At 36.8% G+C, this 25,188-nt stretch overlaps 1 protein-coding gene across 3 annotated transcripts in view; it reads left to right on the forward strand.

Annotated features, from left to right (window-relative positions):
- Positions 1–25,188, forward strand: part of CLIP4 (CAP-Gly domain containing linker protein family member 4) — a 68,468-nt gene that overhangs the window by 3,247 nt on the left and 40,033 nt on the right. For 2 of the 3 annotated variants that reach the window (XM_023217281.2, XM_023217283.1), the window contains exons 2-7: positions 2,738–2,885; positions 12,797–12,936; positions 13,682–13,775; positions 15,172–15,333; positions 17,072–17,190; positions 24,559–24,795. In XM_023217281.2, the coding sequence (XP_023073049.1) occupies positions 2,753–2,885; positions 12,797–12,936; positions 13,682–13,775; positions 15,172–15,333; positions 17,072–17,190; positions 24,559–24,795 (885 nt within the window). In that variant the 5' untranslated portion in view covers positions 2,738–2,752. Of the gene's footprint in view, positions 1–239; positions 1,194–2,737; positions 2,886–12,796; positions 12,937–13,681; positions 13,776–15,171; positions 15,334–17,071; positions 17,191–24,558; positions 24,796–25,188 lie in introns of those variants that run through there. The other variant, XM_023217282.1, reaches the window with a different exon arrangement.

Here is a 25,188-nt window from a genome sequence, read left to right on the forward strand (position 1 = left end):
GATTCTCCTGCCTCAGCCTCCTGAATGTGGGATTACAGGTGCCCGCCACCACACCTGGCTAATTTTTTGTATTTTTAGTAGAGATGGGATTTTGCCATGTTGGTCAGGCTGGTCTCGAACTCCTGACCTTGGGTGATCCACCTACCCTGGCCTCCCAAAGTGTGAGCCACCGTGCCTGGCAGGGCCAATTTTTTTTTTTTTTAGGCTTACTTTATAATCAGTTATCACCAGTTAACCATAGTCGGATTTGGAATGAAAGTATGTACTCAGTCCAGATCAGTATACTTAGACACATGACTAAGAGTCCAGGTATCATAGGTCTTCAGATCCAGGAATTGCTTTTAGGAAATGAATCTGAGACTATAGGAAGTTTATAGGGGTACATAGTTTCCTTTGGTAGGACAAAAGGTAGAATGTTAAGTTTTTCATGAAGATGAGGAAATGTAACTAGGGAAAAACGCAACAAAGACAAAATACAAAGAATGTTCACTGCATTGGTCAGGTAATATTGTAGCTTCTCTGGACTTGAAGTATCTAATATGTAAAAGAATGAAGCTGGTTACATCTGATTGCATGAATGTTCTTTCCCCTTTGAATCTAAGCTTTGAATATTAAATATGTGTAACACACTATTCTAGCCCCTGTGGTAACTGATAGTTGTGTAAGACACAGTTCATATCTTTGAGGATCTCAACAGTTTACAAGGAAATGAAAGGTGCTCTGGGGATCACTTAAAACATTTTTTTTGAATGAGAAACTCCACCCTTTGAAAGGGAAGTCATGTGGTGACTCCTCTTAACCGACTCAGACAGATATCCACTGAGTCACTTTGCTGAAGAATTAAGAGTATAAAAACATGTCTGAGTCCCAAACCGTGATTATAGTCAGATTAATTTTCCTAAAACAGCTTTAATCATGCTATTCTCTTTTTAAAAAAATCAGTTGTTTCCCAGTGCTCATGAAAGTAAGTGGTTTGGTCTGTGATTAGGCATTTGCTCCTCAGTATAGCCCTAAAAAGCCCTTACAGCCTCACCTCTGACTGTTTTCCTAGCCATATCCCAAGTTCCAGCCCTACTGTTCCTTTAATGGGATTCCCTTTTACATTTATACCTATTCATCGTTCCAGACTCATCGCAGATGATACCTTCTTCACCATTTATGATTCTTAGAAGCTCCCATTGCAAATGTTCCTGGTAATTATGTGATGGAGCAGATCCCATTCTGCCTCATAATCTATGGTTATTAGTGGTATTTTATTCACCTTAATAGATTGTAAGCTACCTAACAAGCACGGACCATCTGTTAACTCATTTTCATATTCGCTGAAACATCTAGAATAGTGCCCTGTATGTAGTGGTTCCTTAATAAATATTTACTACTGTTTGGAATTTGATAGCATTTGAGGAAGATCACCATTGCTATATAACAGTAATTCCATGAACTTGTCATTTTCCCATTTATGTGGCAAGGTTGATGTCAAAATGCTTCTGAGTATTCGGTGGTAAGTAATTTTAGCATCCAAGAAAATGTGAATATCTTAAAATAGTGACAGCTGGATTAGGTTACCTAAGATCTATGTCCATATAAGCATATGATTTTTGAGGAAAAAGTAAGCCTCCTACTTTTTACCAGTTCCTGCCAGTATTAAGAAAACATGAATCAAGTTGGGAAGACAACAGTGAGCTCAATGAAATTACTGTTTTATTGTACTGGGGCACTGATGGTAAGGATAGTTATGTTAGACACAGGGTTGGTTAAGTAGAACAGAGCACACATTAAGTAATAGCTAGTATGGTGTTATCTATTACCAGATCAAGCTATCGATTACCTATTTTTATTCTATGCTTTCGACTGAAACAATCAAACTCATTTTTAATTTAGTTTTATATTTTTTTGCTTACATTTTAAAAACAGGGATTCGTGATACTTCAGATTGTAAAGATCTGATACAAAAGGAACTGGAAGGCTTTTAGCTTCATAAGTTTGGTTTTATTAGCAGTTTCTCTGCTTTCTACGTCATTTCTGAGATGTAGGCTAGGATGTAGTACAAAGTCTAATTTAGAACAAGTTTATTCTAAGCATTCATGTTTAGAATAGAAATAGAAATAGAAAAAGAGGTAATATAAGCCCTGTGCTTTAAAAGGCATGGCTTCCGTCTTCAGCCAGGATAGAACTCACAGACCCTCGGACCTTGTTAAGTTGAACAGTCTTAGTAAACTCTTAGATTTGTAAGAGTGACGTGATTAATTTTCAGTAAAGTTTTCTGGGATAGAAAATAATGGAAACATTTTAAGGTAGATTATTTTCATGTGATGAGCACATGGCATGAGCTATTGGATGACAAATGATGTGACTTGTGCCAGCATCGTGGGAAGTTAAAGATTCATCTACAAGGGTTAATATGCCCTTGTTTCTTACATGAGTAGGAGGATTTCACCCATTTAGATTAGCTCAGCATTTAAAAAGTGTTTTCACCTATTATAGCTTATTCCTCTTGAGCTTTGTCTAGAAAGATTACATGTGCTGCTGACTGTATAAGAGGCGGTGTGAAGCAATGTATGCCTTTTAACAACAGTTTTGCCAAAAGGAATTTTTTCCTTTTCATAAAAGATCCTTGCTGAAAATGTCAGCAGATTTGACATCAAAGAACTTTTAGGCTTTTTGTGATTGAAGGCAGTCATCGTAAGTTGCATACAAATAAAGTAGAAACACTCTTTTTTTTTCTTTTTTATTATAGGTGGCTTTCTAGAAGATGACCATAGAGGACCTTCCAGATTTTCCATTAGAAGGAAATCCTTTGTTTGGAAGATACCCATTTATATTTTCTGCTTCTGATACCCCAGTTATCTTTTCCATTTCTGCAGCACCAATGCCTTCAGACTGTGGTATGTGAAGTAGCTGTGCTTATTTTCTGTGAACTGGTAACTTCTCTGTTATGCCTTTTTTATACTCATAGTTTTTCTTAGAACCATTTTTGTGGTTCTCATAAAATTGCTAAAGTTTTCCTTTTTCAAAAATACAATTGCTTATTGCTTTTTCTGCTTCTTAAGCTAAATGCTTTATTTCTGCTGTCAGCATTTATATTATGTTAAAATGTTCATTTTAAGCATCATGATGGATTTAGAGGACTTTATTCTTAGAACGCAGTGGTGCTTAGCCATCTCGCATTCTTCTGTTATTGATGTATTTATTTTGGTTAAATATACTGATGTGCTAAAAAAATCCATGTACTTAGGCAAAGAGGGTAAGAGACCCTTCCCTGGAATGTGAAATAAGATTGGTTAACGTTTAAATTGGTCCATTTACATCTCCTCTGTAAAACGTTGATTTAGAAGCATTCCACTTTTCATCTATTTAGGCTTATTTCTCCAGAACCATAATAAAAGAGAACCAGGAGATAAATTTGATAGAATTGTTAGATTTCCAATTTAGAGTTTTTCAAGTAAAATGTTGGTTCACCATTTCAAATTGTCTTTGGAGGTAGAGATAATACAAATTTTAAATATTAGTAGATATAAAGTTATTGGATTGAGAATTTGTCCTTTTAGTCATACTCATTGTAGTATAGTAATTCCTCATCTCCAAGTATCTTTTGTTGTTGTTGTTGTATTCAGATTCTATCCCACCTTACCTAGACCAGTTATCAGAAGTATCATATAAAACCTGTACCTTGATCTTGGGAGTTATTTGCAGGTTTTGCAATAATTGACTGGGCTTATTTTCAGATACAACAAAATTAGTTATGCAGGGGAAACCTTGAACCTTGTGCATTGTCCCTTATGTATGATACTTGTCTCACTCCATCTTGACTTCTAACTGTCTTATTTTCGTTCCTATATTGTAGCGCTTTGGGATGGAGAACAATCATTTTATTTTTGTTTATCTCAGAAAGGCTAGTGTAGTCATTTGTTATTAGTTGCTCAATGATTGTTGAATAAATACATTGAGTGAAAGGTGATAATGGATATTGACCCTTTGTGTAACTGAAATTAAACATTGAAACCCCATCTCTACTAAAAATACAAAAATTAGCCAGGCATGGTGGCGCGCACCTATAACATCAGCTACTCAGGAGGCTGAGGCAGGAGAATCACTTGAACCAGGAGGCAGAGTTTGCAGTGTGCTGAGATCGCACCACTGCACTCCAGCCTGGGCCACAGGGTGAGACTTTGTCTCAAAAAAAAAAAAAAAAAAAAAACAGGCACTGTAGTCTTAGAATTACAGGTTCGTAGACTCTTATGAACCTTTCCCTACTCATCTTCCTGTGTAGAAAAGGCCGGGCGCGGTGGCTCAAGCCTGTAATCCCAGCACTTTTGGAGGCCAAGACGGGCAGATCACGAGGTCAGGAGATCGAGACCATCCTGGCTAACACGGTGAAACCCCGTCTCTACTAAAAAATACAAAAATCTAGCCGGGCGAGGTGGCGGGCGCCTGTAGTCCCACCTACTCCGGAGGCTGAGGCAGGAGAATGGCGTAAACCCGGGAGGCGGAGCTTGCAGTGAGCTGAGATCTGGCCACTGCACTCCAGCCTGGGCGACAGAGCGAGACTCCGTCTCAAAAAAAAAAAAAAAAAAAGAAATTGTATTTTCAGGATCTCTGTCAGATAACCATTTAACCTCTTGCGTGTCTTCAATCGTGGGAAACTAACAAAATAGTCAAGTTTATTGTTAAAAAGCTTTAGTTGTAATAAAACTGTGTTTGTATATTGACTCAGAATTGGTCTCCCTGAAATTTTGGCGAATTCTAGTGTGATACATGGCACAAATTCTTTTATAGGGTAGCCTTTAAGTATTTGCAAATAGTGTGAACATTTTAAGTTAGTCTGAACCTCCTTAGGCTACACATTTTTGGTTCTTTCACCAGTTTCTCATTGTCAGGATTTCTAGACCCTTCTCTTCATAGTTGCTTTGTTGGTACACTGTGATCAGCATCCTCTTGAAAAGCAGCATACATAATTGCATTTATTGAGCAAGTATTTATTGAGGGCCTCTGGTGTGCTAGGGACTGTCCTGGGTGCTGGAAGTATCAGTGATGAAGACAGGTCTTCTAGTAGGGAACACAGTAAACAAACAAATGAATAGACAAAGCACAAATATGTCATAATGAATTCTGTGGAAGAAAGAAACAGGGTGCTGTTATAGAGAACAATGGGGCCAAGGCAGCTGCTTTAGATGGGGTGGTCATTCGGAGAATCAGAAGAGGCTGGCGGTGAGAAGAGCCTGGGAAGAAGTGTTCCAGGAAAAAACCAGAAAACTAAAGGCACAGTGTTGGGGGAAGATCTTGGTGTATCCTAAGAATTAATGGAAGGCCTTTGTGGCTGAGGGGCAAAGTGATTGATGGCAGAGTGGAAGGAGACAGAATTGGAGAGTAAGGCACCGGCCTGGTCATGCAGGGTCATGTAGGCCCCCATAAGGAATTTTTATGTGATACCAACTAATGAGCGTAAAACCAAGAAACAAAAAGAAACCAGTCCACAGAAATCAGAGTTGAGACGTGTGACACGGTGTTGACTCTCAAGGTGATTACCCTGTAAAACTATGTACTGTTCTTGCACAACCGTTTTTGGAATCCTTTGCCTTGAAATGCCTTCAGAATCAGTTTATGCAGAACACACATTATATACATTATAAATATCACAATACCTTATATTTTGCTTAAAAATTGAATTATCTGTTAAATGTAAATAATATAAAAGATCTCATTTACCCATGTAGTTACTGTTTCTAGTGCTCTTCATTCGTTTGCGTAGGTCCAGATTTCCATCTGATACCATTTCCTTCTGCCTGAGGCACTTCCTTTAATGTTTCTTACGGTGCTGGTCTGCCAGTGATGAATTCTTTCAGCTGTTTTATGTCTGAAAACATCTTTATTTACCTTCTTTTTTTGAAAAATATGTTTGCTGGGTTTAGAATTATAGGTTGGTAGTTTTCTTTCAGTACTTGAAAGGTCTTGCTCTGCTGTCTTCCCAATTGCATTGTTTCTGCTGTCATTTTTGTTTCTCTAGATGTAACATGTCTTTTTTTTGGCTGCTTTAAAGAGTTTCTATTTTGAGCAATTTTACTATTATGCACTTAGGTATATTATTTTCTGTGTGTTCTTGTTCTTGGGGTTGGTTGAACTGCTTGGATCTGTGGGTTTCAGTTTCCATTAAGTTTGGGAAATCATTAAAAAATTTTTTTTCCTGCTTCTCTCCCTTTTCAGATACTGTAATTGCATGTGTATTATAGACTGCTTGAAGTTGTCCCACAACTCACTGATTTTTTTTATATTTAAACATTTTTTTCTCTTTATTATGGTTAGTTTCTATTACTGTATCTTCAAGTTCATTCATCTTTCCTTCTGCAGTGTCTAATTAGCTGCTGATTTTATCCAGTGCAGTTTTCATTTCAGATGAAGTTTTCATCTCTAAAGTTTGCTTTGGCTTTTTTTTATGCCCAGGTCTCTTCTCCACCTTTGGACGTTTGGAATAGAGTTATAATGACTGTTTTAATGTCCTTCTCTATTAATTATAATATCTGTATCAACTCCAGGTCTGTTTTATTATTCCCCTGATGATGGGTCATGTTTTCCTGTTTCTTTGCATGCCTGAGCATCTTTAATTGGATGCCAGACATTGTGAATTTTACTTTGTTGGATGCTGGATATTTTTGTACTCATGTAAATATTCTTGAACTTCGTTGCGGGATATGGTTTAGTTACTTGGAAATAGTTGGACCCTTTGAGGTCCTGCTTTTCTGATTTGTTAGGTGGGTCTGGAGCCATTCTTGGTCTGGAGCTAATTATTCCCTACTGCTGAGAATTCTACTCCAGGGGTCCCCAACCCCCTGGCTACGGACTGGTACTGGTCCCCCTGCCCTGGCCCCTGGTGCCAGAAAGGTTGAGGACTGCTGTTCTACTCAATGCTGTGTGAATTATGAGGATTCTTTTTCAGTCTTCCTGGTGAGAATTGGTGCTAATCTCTGTAGTCATTATGGATGGTTCTTTCCCAATATAAGCATGGTAAATGCTTATATTGCCATGAAAAGTATTTCCTCACAAGCATATGATGAATAGTTGAGGAGGACCCTCTGCAGGTCTCTGGGGTTCTCTTGCAGTGCATGTATCTGTCTCTGCTGTATTCTGCCCTGTGACCTCTGGCCACCTCAAGTTCCCCAGACTCTCAGCTCTGTCTCCTCAACTCAGGGAGTTTGCTGGGCTTTTTCTTGGTCCCCCCGCCCCACCCCTGAACTTAGCCCCTGGAGACTCCCTCAAGGAAGTTAGCTGGGGCATGTGTAGGACTTTTCTTGTTTGTATTCCATTCCTCAGGGACCACTGTCTTTCATTGTCTAATGTCCAGTGTCTTGAAAACCGTTGTTCCCTCCCTCTGGTGTTTTGGTTATTTCAGATGGAAGGGCAAATTTGGCCCTCATTATTCCATCTTGACTTGAAGCAGACATCACCTCCATTTTCTTCCCTCACCCCACTTCCTTTTGATTAAAAGCTATTTTTTAGGCTGGGCGTGGTGGCTCACACCTGTAATCCCCGCACTTTGGGAGGCTGAGGCGGGTGGATCACCTGAGGTTAGGAGTTCAAGACCAGCCTGACTAACATGGTGAAACCCCATCTGTACTAAAAATATAAAAATTAGCCATGTGTGGTGGCGGGTGCCTGTGGTCCCAGCTACTTGGGAGGCTGAGGCAGGAGAATTGCTTGAACCAGGGAGGCAGAGGTTGCAGTGAGCTGAGATCACTGAGATCGGCCACTGCACTCCAGACTGGGTGAGAGAGTAAGACTCCATCCCCCCAAAAAATAGAAACATAAAACTTTTTTTGTTTTAACCTCAAAAGCTTGCAACAACATAAAAAATACTTTATTTTCCTGCATGGAAGTTGAAAATTCAAATGTAGTTAGATATGTTAATATTTTGCCTTGTAGCTTAGAGGTTATGGTCTCATTCTGGCATTAATCCTGACTCAGTCACTTTCCAGTTGTGTGATTTTGGGCAAATTGTTTATTTTCTCTATCCCTTTGTTTCTTCTTTAAAATGGGAATAACAATAGTGCCTACTTCATATGGTAGTTATGAGGATTAAATAAATTAATATACACAAAAGTTCATAGAACAGTCCCTAGTATCTACAAGACACTTAATAAATCTAACTTATTGTTATTTAAATGAGCCATCTGGAGGGCAGCACCTTAAGAAGATTTCCAGATTTGCTCTTGGAGCATCTTGAGATGCTGAAATGAGGATGGCAGTTTTTGCTGACAGACTTTCCTGGTTTGCAATTTGAATGTCTTGGTTGATGTCATCAGATGTTTTGGTGAATTCTCTGAGCGACCCCCACAGAAACAGGCACAAAAGTTCCTTACATGAGCCATGGTGGCGATTTGTCTAAAGTTTGCATCAAATCATCCAGTAGGGGTTGGGGAAAAGGACAGTTTTAATAAATTGGAAATATTAGTTTGGAGAGTTGTAACCAGATATTGGAGGAAACTAGAGGAATTCAGGATCCAGTCCAGTTTGTAGGTGGATGACAACGCCCCGAAGACAATAAACAGGACTAGAATCTGATAATGGGTGTACTCTGAGTTTTCTATGGAAACACAACTTTTCTCTCTACAGTTCCCCATTTCTACCGAAGATAATCACAGGCTAATTTGTTTGCAAATAAGTTTTGTCTCATTAAGCTGGCCCGATTATATACATAAGTGCAGCAAGAATAGTGAATATGTGCACATTCTTAAGTATGCCATTCCAGTCAGAGGTTTGGTAATATCTTAGGGGTTTTATTGGTTCTGTGAAGTCAATCTGAATTCTTTAAAACTGTCTGGTAATAAGGAATCTGAAATGAGACTTTAAAAAGCCTTTTCAGTCTAAGAAACCAAGCAGAGGCCTTGTCCAATTGTGTCCTGTTAGAGGGAAAACAAACTTTTATTGAACTTATGTAAATGCTTATATTGCCATGAAAAAATACTCAATAAGAGTTTCTGAGTTTTGGAGGGGTTGGGGTAGGGAGAAAAGAAAATGTGTTGCCTTTTTGTTTACAAAAGTATTCTTCACCAAATTGCTGTAAGTTGTAGGTCTTAAGGGAAAAGAGAAAAGGCGTTCTTTAAATCTAGAAAACAAACATTAAAGACATAAAAATTATCACCCTCATCAGTTCATTCAGTTCCCTATAATTCTTGTCCTGCTTGATTTTGGGTTAGCAGCCTCATGAATCCATTGGTTTTCCATTAGAGTTCTGGAAATTCTTACCCAGTCCAATGCCATGATCTTAAAGTTACCAGAAACTATACTTGTCAGAATGTTTTCTGTAAATCTTCCTGCAATTTTGTATCACAGATGCTTGCAAAAGCTTTCAGGAAAATATCAAAGTAAAAAAATCACTGTCTGTAGATGGCAAAAGATTTAAAATGTCCATAGTCACGGATTTGATGAGAGTTCATTTTAATGCAGTTGACAGGGAAATTTGTTATTTGTTTTATAACATTTGAAGATAATAACTGGAATTATGACTGATAAAATTACACCAGAACATATGCAATTTCTAGGAATTTCATACAATTTCTAGAACTTACATTAATAATATAGTCATACAAAAATAACATAAGGAAGGTTAAGCATCACCTTTGACAATGCTTCTCATGCAATGTAATAAATATATCAAGCCTAGTTTCACATTTATTTGACAAGGCTTCCCATGCAAAGATGCTTAATTACTTTAATGTCTGTGTGTGTGTGTGTGTGTGTGTGTGTGTGTGTTTTAATAAGGAAATAGAACAAGATTTTCTAGGGGCCTCTGAAAAGTCTCAGAATCAGTCTAAGGTCAGAAAAGACTTCATTCAGAATTTGATTTTTGGGAAGTTTATAAAAAAATAACCCAAAAGATTCAAAACACTTGATTAAATAGATTACAGGTATTTAGTTATCCATTTAACCAAAGTGACAAAGATTTCAAAGGCAAATACAGAAAGCCATGTAGTTGTTTAAAAAAAAAAAAAAAAAGACCAAAACCCCTTGACTTTTTGAGAGAGAAACTTAAATAATCAAAGACAACATGAAGCAATTATCTTGACAAAACACAGAATCTTTGTTTTCTAGGCAGACCATTCAAAAGTTAAAGAAAAACCTTTCACAGTCTCCCATCAAGAGCAGGCCCATACTCCAATTAAGTTTAGTTATTTTAACAGGAGCTCAAATGCTAGTTATGCCTTATTTTGATTTGAATGATAATAGATTCATTCAATTTTAGCCAGCTTAATCACACAAGATTCTCCTCCCTCTTTTCAACTTCTTCTAGCCATTTTGTTTTTTTCCTTTATTTTCTTTTTCAAAAAACATATCTTCATACCTCATATCTTTTCTTGACTGTCATGCTGGCATTCTGTAGGTTTAGAAATCTATGAATATATCAAGTGTTCTAGAAATTGAAATTCCTAGAAATTGGATATGTTCTGGAAGCACATGTTTCCTTAAATTTTTCTATGTAGCACAGGGCATGTTTACTAACACACCCAGGTATCTTTAGTTTCTCTGTCCAAAAGTAGGTAAAATTATGTTCAGCAATTAATGTTTCAGTATTTATCTTATGTGGACTTACATTGATTTAATTCACTTGTTTTGAACGATTATGCTTGGATTACTTAGGAAAATTTCATGAGACGTTAAATAGCTAAGCATCATCTTGTTTTTCTTGCTGAGAAATTTTGTAACATAGAGATAGCAGAAGCTTGTTTGTAATTCTCTAGTCTTGAACATGAGCTTATTCGACTAGTAAACCTACATAGAATCAAAGTTGTACATCTGCCTTATGTCTAATGCTGACAACTCTGAAGGCATATTGGTTTTTTAAACCAACAATGTTTTTGTTTATTGAAAATCACCCGAGTCACATGAATTTAAAAAGCATTTGGGTTAGTTCCTATTTTTCTGAGAGTTTTCGGGAATACTTAATTTATATGAACACTGGTTTTTACTTATATCTATTGAACATACATAGCTATAAGATCTCTGTGTCTGTATGTTTGTGTATATAGACAGACACAGATCTTATAGCTTTCATTTCCAGATTTTAGCCATGTATCAGTTAAAATAATACAAAGCTTATTAGTTTATGAAAGAAGCTAGATCCAAATTGTAACTCTGAGAGATGGAACAAGTCAAGGTTACCTGCTCAGATGGCTACAGCTTTTTAGTGAAGTTTTTTTTTTTTTTATTTGAATGCTGTAGGAATGCTTTTAGAGAAGCTATTTTTGAGTCATTTTGTGTCCAGAAGCTTCTGCATACAAATCAAAGAATGCATTCCATTGTCTCTGAAAGGCTCAGGATACTCTTTCTTCAAGGGCACTCCCAAAGGCAGACTGACTATCTTAACTAAATTAAACGTTCTCCAAAGTGGTCACTGAAATTGCAAATTATTCTTTGTAAAGTTCACCCATTTTTCCAAAAAGGCACAAGATTCTGATCCACAGTTGTTTCTGGACCCCATGTTTGCATTAGATTCTCCGAAAAGTCTTAACTATTAAGGATTCTTTTTTCAGCAGCTGCTCTGGAACACAGGGAATTATGCGTTTCACCCTTCCCCCTTTTGAACAGAATAGGGTGACTTCCTGAGAAGTTTCAGCAAAGGTTGCTCAGCATAATTGGAGAGTTCTACACAGAAGGAGGAGAGCTCAGATTCAAAAGAGAGTTACTTTAGAACTCCATGGCCGGGTGAGAGAGCAGCCAGTGCCATGGCCCTGCCTACCAGCACTTAGTTACTCACTGGCTTTGGGGCTTTGCAGGGGTCTTCTTCTGATCCTGCTTCGGACACCAAAAACTGTCAAGAAAATCCAGGGTGCTTTTCTTAATATAAATATTAAGTGAGTAAAAAAGACTGCAAACAGGGAGACTTTCCAAACCAAGGTAAGAAGCTTGTCTCACGAAGGTCATAGTAAGGTTTGTAAAGCCTAGAAGAGGAAATTCATATAGCTTAATTCTCACTGGTTAGAATGAATGGGTTAGTTTGGTCGTTACTGATTTGCTACAACGTGCTGAGTCTTGCTGACCAAGCTTCATGTACAGTTTAAGTAGGTGTTTTGGAGAATAGGTCCTTATAGGTTTTCCTGAGCTGGATGTGGGACATTGGCTCAGAGGCCAAGGTTTGTCTTGGCTTCTATTTTGATTTTTGCCTAACAGGACCATTTTGTTGTCTAAGATTATGAATGTTATTTCAGTTTTAGTCTTTCTGATTCTCTTCTGATGGACTGCTGCTCTGCTTCTATACGTGTCTTTAGTTTGTTGCCTTTCCTTTCATCTTTTAGTTATCCTGACTCTAAAAGTAAGAACCATGTGTGCATAGTATAATTTTGGAAAATATATAAATGCAAAGAAGAAAGCAAAAACAAAAAAACCCCATGAGTCCCACTACTTATGCATGCCGTTACAATCTGAGCTTAATGGCGAGTTACCTCAGCAAGTAGAATAATAGAGGAAAGAAGACAGACTTTGGAGACTGACCTGGTTTTCTACCCCAGATTTGCCACTTACTACCTGTGCAACGTTGAGCTGGTATTAAATTCAGTCTGAGCTTTGCTTTCCTCATGTGCAAAATGAGAATAATACCTGCCAGGTAAGGTATTGGTGAGGATTTTTAAAGTGTTTAGTAAGTGCTCAGCAAATGTTCGTAATATTTTCCTTCTTTAGATACTTCTGCTTTTTTTTTAGCATCTAAAATATTTGTATCATTTGAACCTTGGTTTTATTGTTTATTATTTTCAATATATTTATTTGAAACTTTTAGTAAATTTAATTCACATCTTTTTTTTTATTTCAGAATTTTCTTTCTTTGATCCTAACGATGCATCATGCCAGGAAATTCTTTTTGATCCCAAAACTTCAGTTTCAGAATTATTTGCCATTTTAAGACAATGGGTTCCTCAGGTCCAACAAAACATTGACATTATTGGAAATGAGGTGAGGAATTCTTACAGTTTAAGTTTTATATTGTTAGGATTGTTAATGGTATAGATTTTTTTCCCCATCTGAAAGGAAGATGATAAGGAGAAACCCTTTAAATGTTCTGATATTTATTTGTATTTCCAGGATTTTCATGGGGCAGTGAGTTAATACTATATATTCTTCTGATTATTTCTTCATGCTCTGCCCTGACATTTATAGACTCTTGGTGGGTGCAGGGAGGGGCATTTTTTGTATTTGCTTCTTTGTAAAAATTGATTTTGTAAACTTTTATGCATTCAATGAAGGGATTTGATTACCATCATGTTCTGTTTACACTTTTGGGTGTTTCGGTAAAGATACAGGCTTGAATGTAGTCTTTAAGAATATTAGATTTTTTGAGGGCGGGTTCCTTGACCAGTGTGTTGCTGTGTTGTAGGAAGAGAGTGCTTATACTTTTTTTCAAATATCATTACACCCATAGAAATAAAATTTTGCTCATTTTTGAGAGGAACGTATTTGGAGTGCCAGATTACCCTTGGAGTAATCTTCAAGAATTTCCTTCCGCCTGCTGACAAGTTCGGTTTTCATTCTTGTTGAGTGCAGATACAAAATTTACCCTTTAGAGATGCTGATACTGTCTATACATTTTACTGAGAAGTAATTCAGATTTGATAGACTAACTTGGTTCTTCAGCATTGGTTTGAAAGCAATAGGTACCTCAGTAGTTAGGTTGTAACCATATTTTCCTTGACTGCTTCAGATTCTTAAGAGAGGTTGCAATGTGAATGATAGAGATGGACTGACAGATATGACTCTTTTACATTATACCTGCAAATCTGGAGCTCATGGTATTGGTAAGTGTGTGGTAAATCTATCAGTTGCTTATATCATTTGTGTTTGTGCTTAATCTATGTTTATACCCATATATTGTCCATGGGAAGGCACCCAGCTGCTGATGATAATATTGCCTGAAGAGTTGAGGATTCAGTTAGGTCCTTCCAAAAACCATATTCCCTTTTCTCAAGGAGGTCTTTATACCCTCCTGATACCTCCGAGCTTTTCTGGATCAGGCCTCATGCCTGATTGTGTATTAGATGAGCATAACTGCTAACACCCTAAAATCTTTCTGAGGGTTTATAACAAGGTTTGACAGTCCAAGGCCAGTCTTTACATACTGATTCCTAATCTCAAGACTCCAGTCTGGAGACCTAAGGTCTGTTCCTACATATGTAACATATGTGCGTATTTTCCAAAATTGTTACTCTCTTGTGCTTTGTCATTTTATAAACCTGCATCTCTTACCTAACTATATACTGTGATTGTCTCTCCTTGTTTCAATAGTCTGATGCAGTGATGCTGAAACTTCTGGTGGTGACGGACTCCCTTTTTCCCCTCACAACCCATCATGGACTGATACTTTCACGAAATAAAATAAAAATGAATTTATAATACAAAATAAAATAAAACCATAAAATATAAGCGCAAATATTTTTCCAGAGGCATGAAACTGGCCATGCATGTTGATTTACACCTATAATCCCAACACTTTGGGAGGCCAAGGCAGGAGGATTGCTTGAGGCCAGGAGTTCGAGACCAGCCTGGGCAACATAGTGAGACCTTGTCTCTACAAAAAATTAATTAGCCAACCATGGTGGTGCCTGTCTAGAGTTTCAGCTACTTGTGAGGCTGAGGCAGGAGGATCATATAAGCCCAGTAGTTTAGGGTTGGTGTGGGCTGTGATTGCATCACTATGTTCCAATCTGGGTGACAGAGCAAGACCCTGTCTTGAAAAAAGAAGAAAGAATAAAAGGCATAAGACTACATTTTAGTTAACATAATGAGAAGACATATTAAACAGGGAAAAGCTATAAAAAGTACACACAGATTGCAATTTGGGACTGCCAGTGGTCCACAGAACACGTTTGGAGTAGCACTGATCTGCTGTGTTGTTGTTGATGGCTTCATAGCATTCTATGTGTGTGTCTGTTTAACCAATTTCTTATTGTACTTTTTGGATTTTTTAGAATTAATAACAGTGCAGAGATGAGCATCTTTACAGCCAAGTGTATCCTATTTATTGCATCCCTGTGTATAATTATTTTCTTAGGATAAATTCTTGCAAGTGAAATTTTCGAGGTGTGTTTATACAGTGCACTGTTTGCTTTGGCTTTTTAAATGAGGCAATTGATAGCCATCCATTGGAACTTAAAATTTGTACTAAAGGAAAGTAATTTGGAAAATCTTCTTTAGGTGATGTGGAAACAGCTGTAAAATTTGCAACTCAACTTATTGACCTGGGAGCAGACATTAGTTTGCGGAGTCGTTGGACAAACATGAATGCTTTGCATTACGCTGCTTATTTTGATGTCCCAGAACTTATAAGAGTGATTTTGAAAACATCGAAACCAAAAGGCAAGTATTATAATATCACCTGTAGATATTATTAACTGAACACTTTAGTGGTGGCATAAAAATTATAATTCAAGGATTTTTTTTAAACTTCTAATCCATCTTGTTTCATATGCCTTTCTACTCCATTCTATTTCTGAGATAGTTTAAAATTTCTTTATTGAGTATTACTATCTTTTCTACAAAAGGATTAGTACAGAGATACAAAATGAAAGAGTGTTCTCTGGGTTTTCATATCTCTCTAAGTTCTCCAGTATAACACGGATGTTTTATATAATTGATTCTACATGCTTTATGATTCTTTTGTCTTGCTTGGTAGCCAGAAATAGAACAATAAGGTCTTCAGAGATTGGCATTGGAATAATAAATACTATTTGTTTTAGATGGCATTTGGTTCTGAAATTATATAATTCAACCTAAGGGATAATATTTCCGTTTTTTCCCCCTGTTTTGATGGTGATATCCTGAAACTGAAGATCTGAATGTCTAAGTCACAGTCCTGGTATTTTGATTTTTCTCTCTGGTTCTCTTCAGGGCCAATTTTCTTTTCTTTATTTTTTAGAAAAATATGAGAGCAAGCAAATAGTATTAACATGAAATTAAAGGAAGTGTACAGCGTTTTCCCCATTGTAGGAACATGCCTTAGAGGGTCAATAAGTTTCCCAGAATGTTCATTTCTAACCTCCAATCTGCATAAATTGTCCATTTTTTTCTTTAAAATTCTACCTTTTCACTTTGTGAATGATGTTAGGAAGAAAGCCTCTGTCGACACTTCTGTGTTTTTAATAATTCAAGAGAGTGTGTCTTGAGTATATCTGGGTTGTTTGCAGTTGTAGGAAGGATATGTAGGTGTGGTGTCATTTAGTTGAGGGTAGGATTTGCAGAACCAGAGGTATATTTAAACCCTTGTTACGGAAAATATTCAAGATGGGATTCCCAAATCTGGAGGATTTCCTGTATTTAAATGTAACATATGATGCTATGTTAAAAGTTATTAAAATGTCCTTAGAGTTGCAAGATTACTTTTCTCATTATGAAATTCAAATTCATTTGTTCAGTGGAGTATTATGAATCAATTTATGGGTAAGCATTTCTATGCTTAATTAGACTTTAGTTGCTTTGAAAATTCTGCTTTGTTTTACCTACCAGGTATTGGCCGTTTTGTTTCTGTAAAGGGCCAGCTAGTAAATATTTTAGACTTTTTGGACCACATGGTCTCTGATGAAACTACTCAGTTCCATAGTTGTAGCATGGAAGTAGCCACAGAGGATATGTAAATGAGTGAGTGTGCCTGTGTGTTCTAATAAACCTTTATAAAACCAGGTGGGCTGGATTTGGCCTTTGGGTCATAGGTTGCTGACCCCTGACCTAAACTCTACTACTCTACCTCACTGTAGTTGTCATGGCAAATATGCCACAGACTTAATGGGAGATTGTGATAAGCTGTTACTTTTACAAATATGAATTATTGCCATTAATTGTTTTAAAATGTGTTTTAGTTTGAAAACCCAGGATAATATCCCTCCATCTTATAATGAATTTTATTGTACTAAGAAAATAATCAACTGTTTAACTAGATTGTAATATAAACATTTTGTTCTATTGTGAAATCATGCTTCTAGTGGGTTGATTTAAGTCTTATAAATGATAAAAGTCCCTACTCCCAAAACCCTGTCTTTTTTTAAATTATAATAGCTAAGTTTAAAATTTTAGTTAATATACTTGTGATGTTTAATTGCAGATGTGGATGCCACTTGCAGTGATTTTAATTTTGGAACAGCTTTGCATATTGCAGCATACAACTTGTGTGCAGGTGCTGTGAAGTGCCTCTTGGAGCAGGGAGCAAATCCTGCATTTAGGGTAAGAGGTTAAATTAAAAGTGAAAAATATTAAAAGAATTAAGAAGTCTTACCCGACTTTCTGGTAAAGTGTTGGCTCTGAATGTTGTTATTAATAGAATAACTCTTACATGAGCAAGTAATTTATATCTTTGTTCCACATGTAAAGAGCGATGATGATCTTTCTTGTAAATAAATTTAAGGCATAATGATAAATTTCCTTTTATATTGATAAGTCCCATTCAGGAAAGTAAAGTCTTCCTTTAAGTGTCATAATCTTTAAATATCTTTCATTTAGGGGTTTGATGTATTTATGAAAAGTTAGCTGTTAAGTACAAATACATATATTAAAGTTATGTTTTTCTGTTAAGTCATATTCTAAATTTTTTTGGAAATAAAATTCATTTCAGAAAGTTAAAATAGATACCCATTTAAGGATGAAGTAAGCCTTTGAAAATGAAACGTTTAAAGGAAAAGTGTATTTTTTAAATAGTAAAATGTCACTAATTTACAGAGTTACACAGGATTGAATTTCATAGTCTTCAGATCCTTTTTTTTTTTCTCCAGAAAGTGGCTCTCAGTTTTCACTTTCTTTATATTGATAACAAGAACTTGATCTGGCAGGTGTTCTTAATCGTGTTATACTTTCCCTTGAAGGGGTGGGTGTGAATGGCAGATAGAGTGCAGTATTTGAAAACACCTGTCTTCCCTTCCCTTTCCTATTTTTCCCATTTTCCGTACTTCTTTGCCAGTTTTCTTGCTGTTTAACTGCCTTGATTACCCCCCAACTTTTAATTTCTTCCCTTCCTCCCTCCCTCCCTTCTGACTATTTTGGTTATTGGGCACTGGGAGAATACTACAGTAACACAGATAAAGCCCTTGCCCTCAAAAAGAATGTATTGCAGAGGGGAGGTGGGACAAGGAAGCAATCAGTTTTACTGTAATGTGTGAATTCAGTGCGACACGATGGGGCGGGGGTGGCAGAGGGCCATGGGTCATCTTCCCAAGGCTTCAACAGGGGGTGACATCTAAATCAAGTGCTTTACATAGGCAAGAATTAACCAGGTACTGGAGGGAGGTGAGGAAGGCATTTTAGGCAGAGAGAGTAGCATGCAAGTAACCGAGAGGTGATCATTCAGTCCAGCTGGAATGTGAAGGGGATGCGTTTGCTTTTGTTGGTACAGCTGTTGACAAAGCCCCATTAGTGGGGACGACGTTCTGAATTTGTTAGAATGCCATGAGATATGTTATTGAGCTAAATTACCAATTTAGGCCAGAAACAGATGAATAGGTTGCCATATTTTGAAAATAACTACTTAAAAAACAGTGGTAAACATGTGGGTCAGCAGTAGTCCTCAGACCATAGTGTGATAGCCACCATCTTAATTTTTAATTTTTATTTTAAATATTTGATTCAGGGAGTATATGTACAGGTTTGTGAAATAGGTTATATTGCCTGGTGCTGAGGTTTGGGCTTCTGTTGATGCCGTCACCCAAACAGTGAACGCAGTACCCAATACGTAGTTTTTCAACCCTTGCCCTAGCCCTTCCCCACCTCCTTCCCTCCCACACTCTCTCCCGTCTTTAGGGGTCCCAGTGTCTGTTGTTCCCATCTTTATGTCTGTGTATATCCAGTGTTCAGCTCCCACTAATAAGTGAGAACACGCGTTATTTGGTTTTCTGTGTCTGCATTAGTTTTCTTGGGATAATGGCCTCCAGTTGCATCTTTGTTGTTGCAAAGGGCACGGTTTCATTTTTTAAATGACTATGTAGTATGCTGTATTTGTACCACGTTTTCTTTATCCAGTTCACTATTGATGAGCACCAAGGTTGATTCCATGTCTTTGCTATTATGAATCATGCTGTGAAAAACTTATGAGTGTAGTGTCTTTTTGGTAAAATAATTTATTTTCCTTTGGGTGTGTACCCAGTAGTGGGGTCTAGGTCAAATGGTAATTCTGTTTTTAGTTTTTTGAGAAATCTCCACATTGCTTTCCACAGGGGCTGAACCAATTTACACTTCCACTAACAGTGTATAAATGTTCCTTTTCTCCACAACCTCACCAACATGTTATTCTGTGACTTTTTAATAATGGCCATTGTGACTGGTGTGAGATAGTCTCTCATTGTGGTGTTGATTAGCATTTCTCTGATGATTAGTGATGTTGAGCATTTTTTATATTTGTTGGTTGCTTGTATGTCTTCTTTTGAGAAGTGTCTGTTTGTGTTCTTTGCCACTTTTTAATGGGATTTTTTTTCTTTTTGATTTGTTTACATTCCTTATAGATTCTGGATATTAATGTTTTGTTGGATGCATAGTTTGTATTTTTACCTATTCTGTAGGTTGTCTGTTTACTCTGTTGATAGTTTCTTTTGCTGTGCAGAAGCTCTAGTTTAATGAGGTCCTGTTTGACAATTTTTGTTTTTGTTGCCTTTGCTTTTGAGGACTTAGTTGCAAATTCTTTGCCTAAGCCAATGCCTAGAAGAGTATTTCCTAGATTTTTGTCTAGGATTTTTGTAGTTTGATTTCTTATATTTAAGTTTTTAAATCCATCTTGAGTTAATTTTTGCGTATCGTGAGTAGTGGGGGCCCAGTTTCATGCATGTGGTTAGCTAGTTTTCCCAGCACCATTTATGAGTAGAGTGTCCTTTCCCTCATGTTTATTTTTGTTACCTTTGTCAAAGATCAGTTGGTTGGTTGTAAGTGTATGGCTTTATTTCAGTGGTCTGTAGTCTATTTCATTGGTCTGTATGTCTATTTCTTGTAGCAATATCATGCTGTTTTGATTACTGTAGTCTTGTAGTATAATTTTAAGTCAAGTAATGTGATACCTCTGGCTTTTGTTCTTTCTGCTTAGGATTGCTTTGGCTATTTGGGCTCCTTTTATTGGGTCCGTATGAATTTTAGAACAGTTTTTTCTAATCCTATGAAAAACGATGTTGGAAATTTGATAGAGTGTTGAATCTGTCAATTGCTCTGGGCAATGGGGACATTTTAGTGATACTGATTCTTCCAGTCCGTGAGCATGTAGTGTTTTTCCATTTGTTTGTGTTTGTGATTTCTCTCAGCAACGTTTTATAGTTATTGTAGAGATCTTCCATCCCCTTGGTTAGATGTATTCCTTGGTATTTTTATTATTATTTTGTGGCTATTGTAAATGGAATTGTGTTCTTGATTTTGTTCTCAGCCTGAGTGTTATTGGTGTATAGAAATGCTACTGATTTTCATACATTGATTTTGTGTCCTGACACTTTACTGAAGTTGTTTATCAGGTCTAGGAGTTTTTTTTGGCAGAACCTTTAGAATTTTCTACATATTAGAACCATATTGTTGGTGAAGGGAGATAATTTGACTTCCTCTTTTCCTATTTGAATGCCTTTTATTTCTTTCTCTTGCCTGATTACTCTGGTTAGGACTTCCAGTACTGTGTTGAATAGGCATAGTGAGAGTGGACATTCTTGTCTTGTTCTCAGGAGGAATGTTTCCAACTTGCCCATTCAGTATGATGTTGGCTGTGGGTTTGTCATAGATGGCTCTTATCATTTCGAGGTATGTTCCTTCGATGCCTAATTTGTTGAAGGTTTTTTGTCATGAAGTGGTGTTGGAATTTATCGATTGCTTTTTCTGTGTCCGTTGACATGATCATACAGTGTTTAATTTTGTTATGTGGTGAATCACATTTATTGACTTACATATGATGAACCTCCTTGCATGAATTGATCATGGTGAATTATCTTTTTGGTATGCTGCTGAATTTGGTTTGCTAGTAACTTGAGGATTTCTGTGTCTGTGTTTACCAGGGATGTTGGTCTGTAGTTTTCTTTTTTGTTGTGGCTTTGCCAGATTTTGGTATCAAGATGTTACTGCTTTCATAGAATGAATTAGGGAGAAATCTCTCCTCCTTGGTTTTTTCATATTGTTTTGGTAGGATTGTTACCAGCTCCTCCTCATACGTTTGGTAGAATTTGGCTGTGAATCCATTTGGGCTTTTTCTGGATGGTAGGTTTTTTATTACTGATTCAATTTTGTAACTCATTATTGGTATGTTCAGGGTTTCACTTTCTTCCTGGTTCTTGGAAGGTTGTGTGTTTCTAGGAATTTAGATTCCTAGATTTTCTAGATTTCCTTTAGATTTTCTAGTTTGTATGAATAGAGGTATTCACATTAGTTGCTGAGGATCTTTTGCATTTCTGTGGGATTGTTGTAATGTCATATTTATAATTGCCAGTTGTGCTTATTTGGATCTTCTCTTTTTCGTTGTTAACCTAACTAGCAGTCTATCAATCTTATTGTTTCAAAGAACCGCCTTTTCATTTTGCTGATCCTTTGAATGCCTTTTTTGGTTTCAGTTTCATTTAGTTGTACTCCAATTTTAGTTATTTCTTTGACTAGCTTTGGGTTTAGTTTGTTCTTATTTTTCTAGTTCCCTTAGGTGCAGTGTTAGGTTGTTAATTTGAGACCTCCCTGTCTTCTTGATTCAGGCATTTTGTACTTTCCTCTTAACACTGATTTTGCTACATCCCAGAGGTTTTGGTATATTGTGTCTCTATTTTCATTTGTTTCAAAGAATTTTTTGAATTCTGCCTTAATTTCATTATTATTTATTATTTAATAATATAATTTTATTAATATAACAATATTAAATAATTCATATTTTAATATATAATTTATTATTTATTATTCATTGTAATAATATTCATATTATTATTCATTCCAAAAGTCATTCTGGAGCAAGTTTTTCAGTTTGCATGTATTTGTGTGGTTTTGAGAGCTCTTCTTGGTATTGATTTCTATTTTTATTCCACTGTGGTCCAAGAGATTCTTGGTGTGATTTTGATTTTTTGAATTTGTTGAGACTTGCTTTATGACTGTGGTCAATCTTTGAGTATGTTCCATGTGCCAATGAGAATAGTATTTATATTCTGTGATTGTTGGATGGAGTATTCTTTAGATGCCCATTAAGTCTAATTGTTCAAGTGCTGTATTTAAGTCCAAAATTTCTTTGTTAGTTTTCTGCCTTGATGATCTGTCTGATGCCTTCAGTGAAGTGTTGAAGTCACCCACTGTTATTGGGTGACTATGTTCATCTTTTTGTAAGTCTAGTCATAATTGTTTTATAAATTTGGGTGCTCCAATGTTGGGTGTATGTATATTTAGGATAGTTAAGTCTTCTTGTTGAATTGAACCCTTTATCATTATGTAATGCTTTGTCCCTCTTGACTGTTGTTGGCTTAAAGTATGTTTTATCTGATGTAAGAATAGTGATCCTCTGCTCCTTTTTGTTTTCCATTTGCATGGTAGATCTTTCTCCAGCCTTTTACTTTGAGCCTATTGGTGTCATTACATGTGCAACAGGTATCTTGAAGACAGCAGAAGGACAGGTCTTTTTTTTTTTAAACCCAATTTGCCACTGTATGTCTTTTGAGTGCTGTGTTTAGGCTGTTTATGTTCAGGGTTAATATTGATATGTGAAGTTGGGCTCCTGTTGTTGTGTTGCTAGCCAGTTGCTTTGTAGTCTTGATTGTGTAGTTGCTTTATGGAGTCTATAGACTATGTGCTTATGTATGCTTTTGTGACAGCAAGTATTATCTTTTTGTTTCCATGTTTAGAACTCTGTTAGTCATCTTTTATTAACCTTCTTCAGGGTTAATGTTGATATGTGAAGTTTTGTTCCTGTTGTTGTGATGTTAGCTAGTTGCTTCCTAGTCTCAACTGTATAGTTGCTTTATGGAGAACGTAGTCTATGTGCTTATGTATGCTTTTGTGGTAGCAAGTTTTGTTCTTTTGTTTCCATGTGTAGAACTCCCTTAATCATCTTTTATAGGGCCAGTCTGGTGGTATGCCACCACTTTAGAAGAAAGTGGAATTCCACAATTGATCATAAATAAGCCTTCTTGTGTTAGGAAGATATCATCATTGTTACTGTATTATTCTTACCATTATTTAGTGTTTTTTTTTTTTTTTTTTTTTTTTTTTTTTTACAGGAGTTTTGATTGTTGAATTGTATGGTAATTGACAACAGAAGTGTGTGACAGGCTCCAAAAAGTGGGGATATAACAAAAGTCCAAAGTAAAATATTCACTGTAAGCATAGCTTACAACTTATCAGCCTGGGTGTATTTTTAAAATTTTTATGTTTCCCTATTTTTCTCTCTCTGTTTTTTAGAGAGTATACATTAGTGTAACACATATCTTTATTGTATTTTGTATGTTTTCTTGAAATCTGGGATTAAAAGAGTCCATTACCATCCCAGAAATCTAATAACATATCTTCTTGCCATGTTTATACTAAGGACCAACCTGACTTGAATTTTACAACAAAAAAATGTGAAGCAATTGCAAACTAAGTGTGTTCCAAAAGCCTCATTCATTTTTCCACGTGGTTCATTTGAAGAAGATTATCATCAGTGAAGAACGGGAAAAAAGTTTCTCGGTTAACAAAAGTATCTTTATTCTTTATATTAAGAGAAAATTACAATCTAGATTATTTCTCATGAAGTCTAAGGTTTTTGGTTAGGGCATGTAAGATGACAGATAATTCATATGATAGGGCTTTGATGATACATATACCATGCAAATGACTGTGGGGTTGTCTCTGGCCATTTTATCTGGTCACAGGATAAATCCCAGGATACCAGTCTTTCTGTCATAGTGAAAACAGCTTTTTTCTTGATTATAGCCCAGGTTTTAGAAGTATCAAAACCATAGTTTCAAGTTTTGAAATCTGAGTTACCCCATGAATGGGCAGGGGGCTGAGGTCACAGAGCCAAGAGGGCAGCTCTGGAATGGTGGATTTGGGTCCGGGAAGCCAGTCAGTCTTGTGACTTTTGTCTCCAAGCTTGCTTTCTCAAATGCCTGTGAGGGCAGGATGCTCTCCATTTAGGACCTGAGCACTGCTCCCCACCATGGATGCAGTGCTTTTCCCTGCCAGAGAACCTGCACGGCTCCTCCCTGGTCTGCTTTGGATCTCTGTGGAGATGCATGTCATCAGTGAGGTCTCCCAGACCACTTAATCTAAAGAGTTTCCCCTACAACCATCTCTGTCTCCACATTTCCTATTTCCCTTCCCTGCTTTTTTTTTTTTTTTTTCCCCTCCAGGCCACTTATTACTGTTTATTATGCCACATATAATTTACTTGTTTAATGTTGTGTGGTCTGTCTCTCCCGCCAGTATGTAATGTTCCTTGAGGGCAGGGCTTGTGTTTTTTTCACTGTAGGATCTTTAGCACCTAGAATGGTGCCTGCATATTGTAGGTATTCAGGAAATGTTTTTGAATAAACAAATGACGAATGAATTTAACATAAAATTCCTCCAACAGAAATTTTATATGACTTTCCTAGTGCTCTAAGTAAATAAGAGTTGACATTTTTCTCTTATCTTTATATATAGAATGACAAAGCACAGATCCCTGCTGATGTTGTTCCAGACCCAGTAGATATGCCGTTAGAGATGGCTGACGCCGCAGCCACTGCTAAGGAAATCAAGCAGATGCTCCTAGATGCGGTGCCTCTGTCATGTAACATCTCAAAGGCCATGCTCCCAAATTATGATCATGTCACTGGCAAGGCAATGCTTACGTCACTTGGCCTGAAGTTGGGGGATCGTGTCGTTATTGCAGGACAGAAGGTATAGTAAGTAGCTACAATCTCTGAAGCCAAGTTGTTATGTCCATGACCTACGTTTAGGGGCACAGACAGTAAGGTCAGAGTTTCGAGTTTTTTAAAAAAGGTTCAACATGTAGGTAGAAAGATGCTTAATGGAAAATGTAAAGCTTGGATATGAATTTACTGTTAAGTTATGCTTTAAGAATATGAACTACTTGAACTTAATAATGAAGACATCTTTATTTGAATAAAGAGTGGAGTGGAGTAGAACTTCTTGAGTGAATTTAGAGGCATGAGCTGAGGGATGATCTAGGGTGGAGGATTTTCTTTGCAGTCCCCTCTTCCCCCGGTGGTGCTTCTTCGACTGCTGCTACTCCATAGAAATGGAGCACAAGAGACCCTTGCTGTTCGTGGG

Source organism: Piliocolobus tephrosceles, chromosome 15 (genome assembly GCF_002776525.5).
Source record: "Piliocolobus tephrosceles isolate RC106 chromosome 15, ASM277652v3, whole genome shotgun sequence".
Lineage (NCBI taxonomy): Eukaryota > Metazoa > Chordata > Mammalia > Primates > Cercopithecidae > Piliocolobus > Piliocolobus tephrosceles.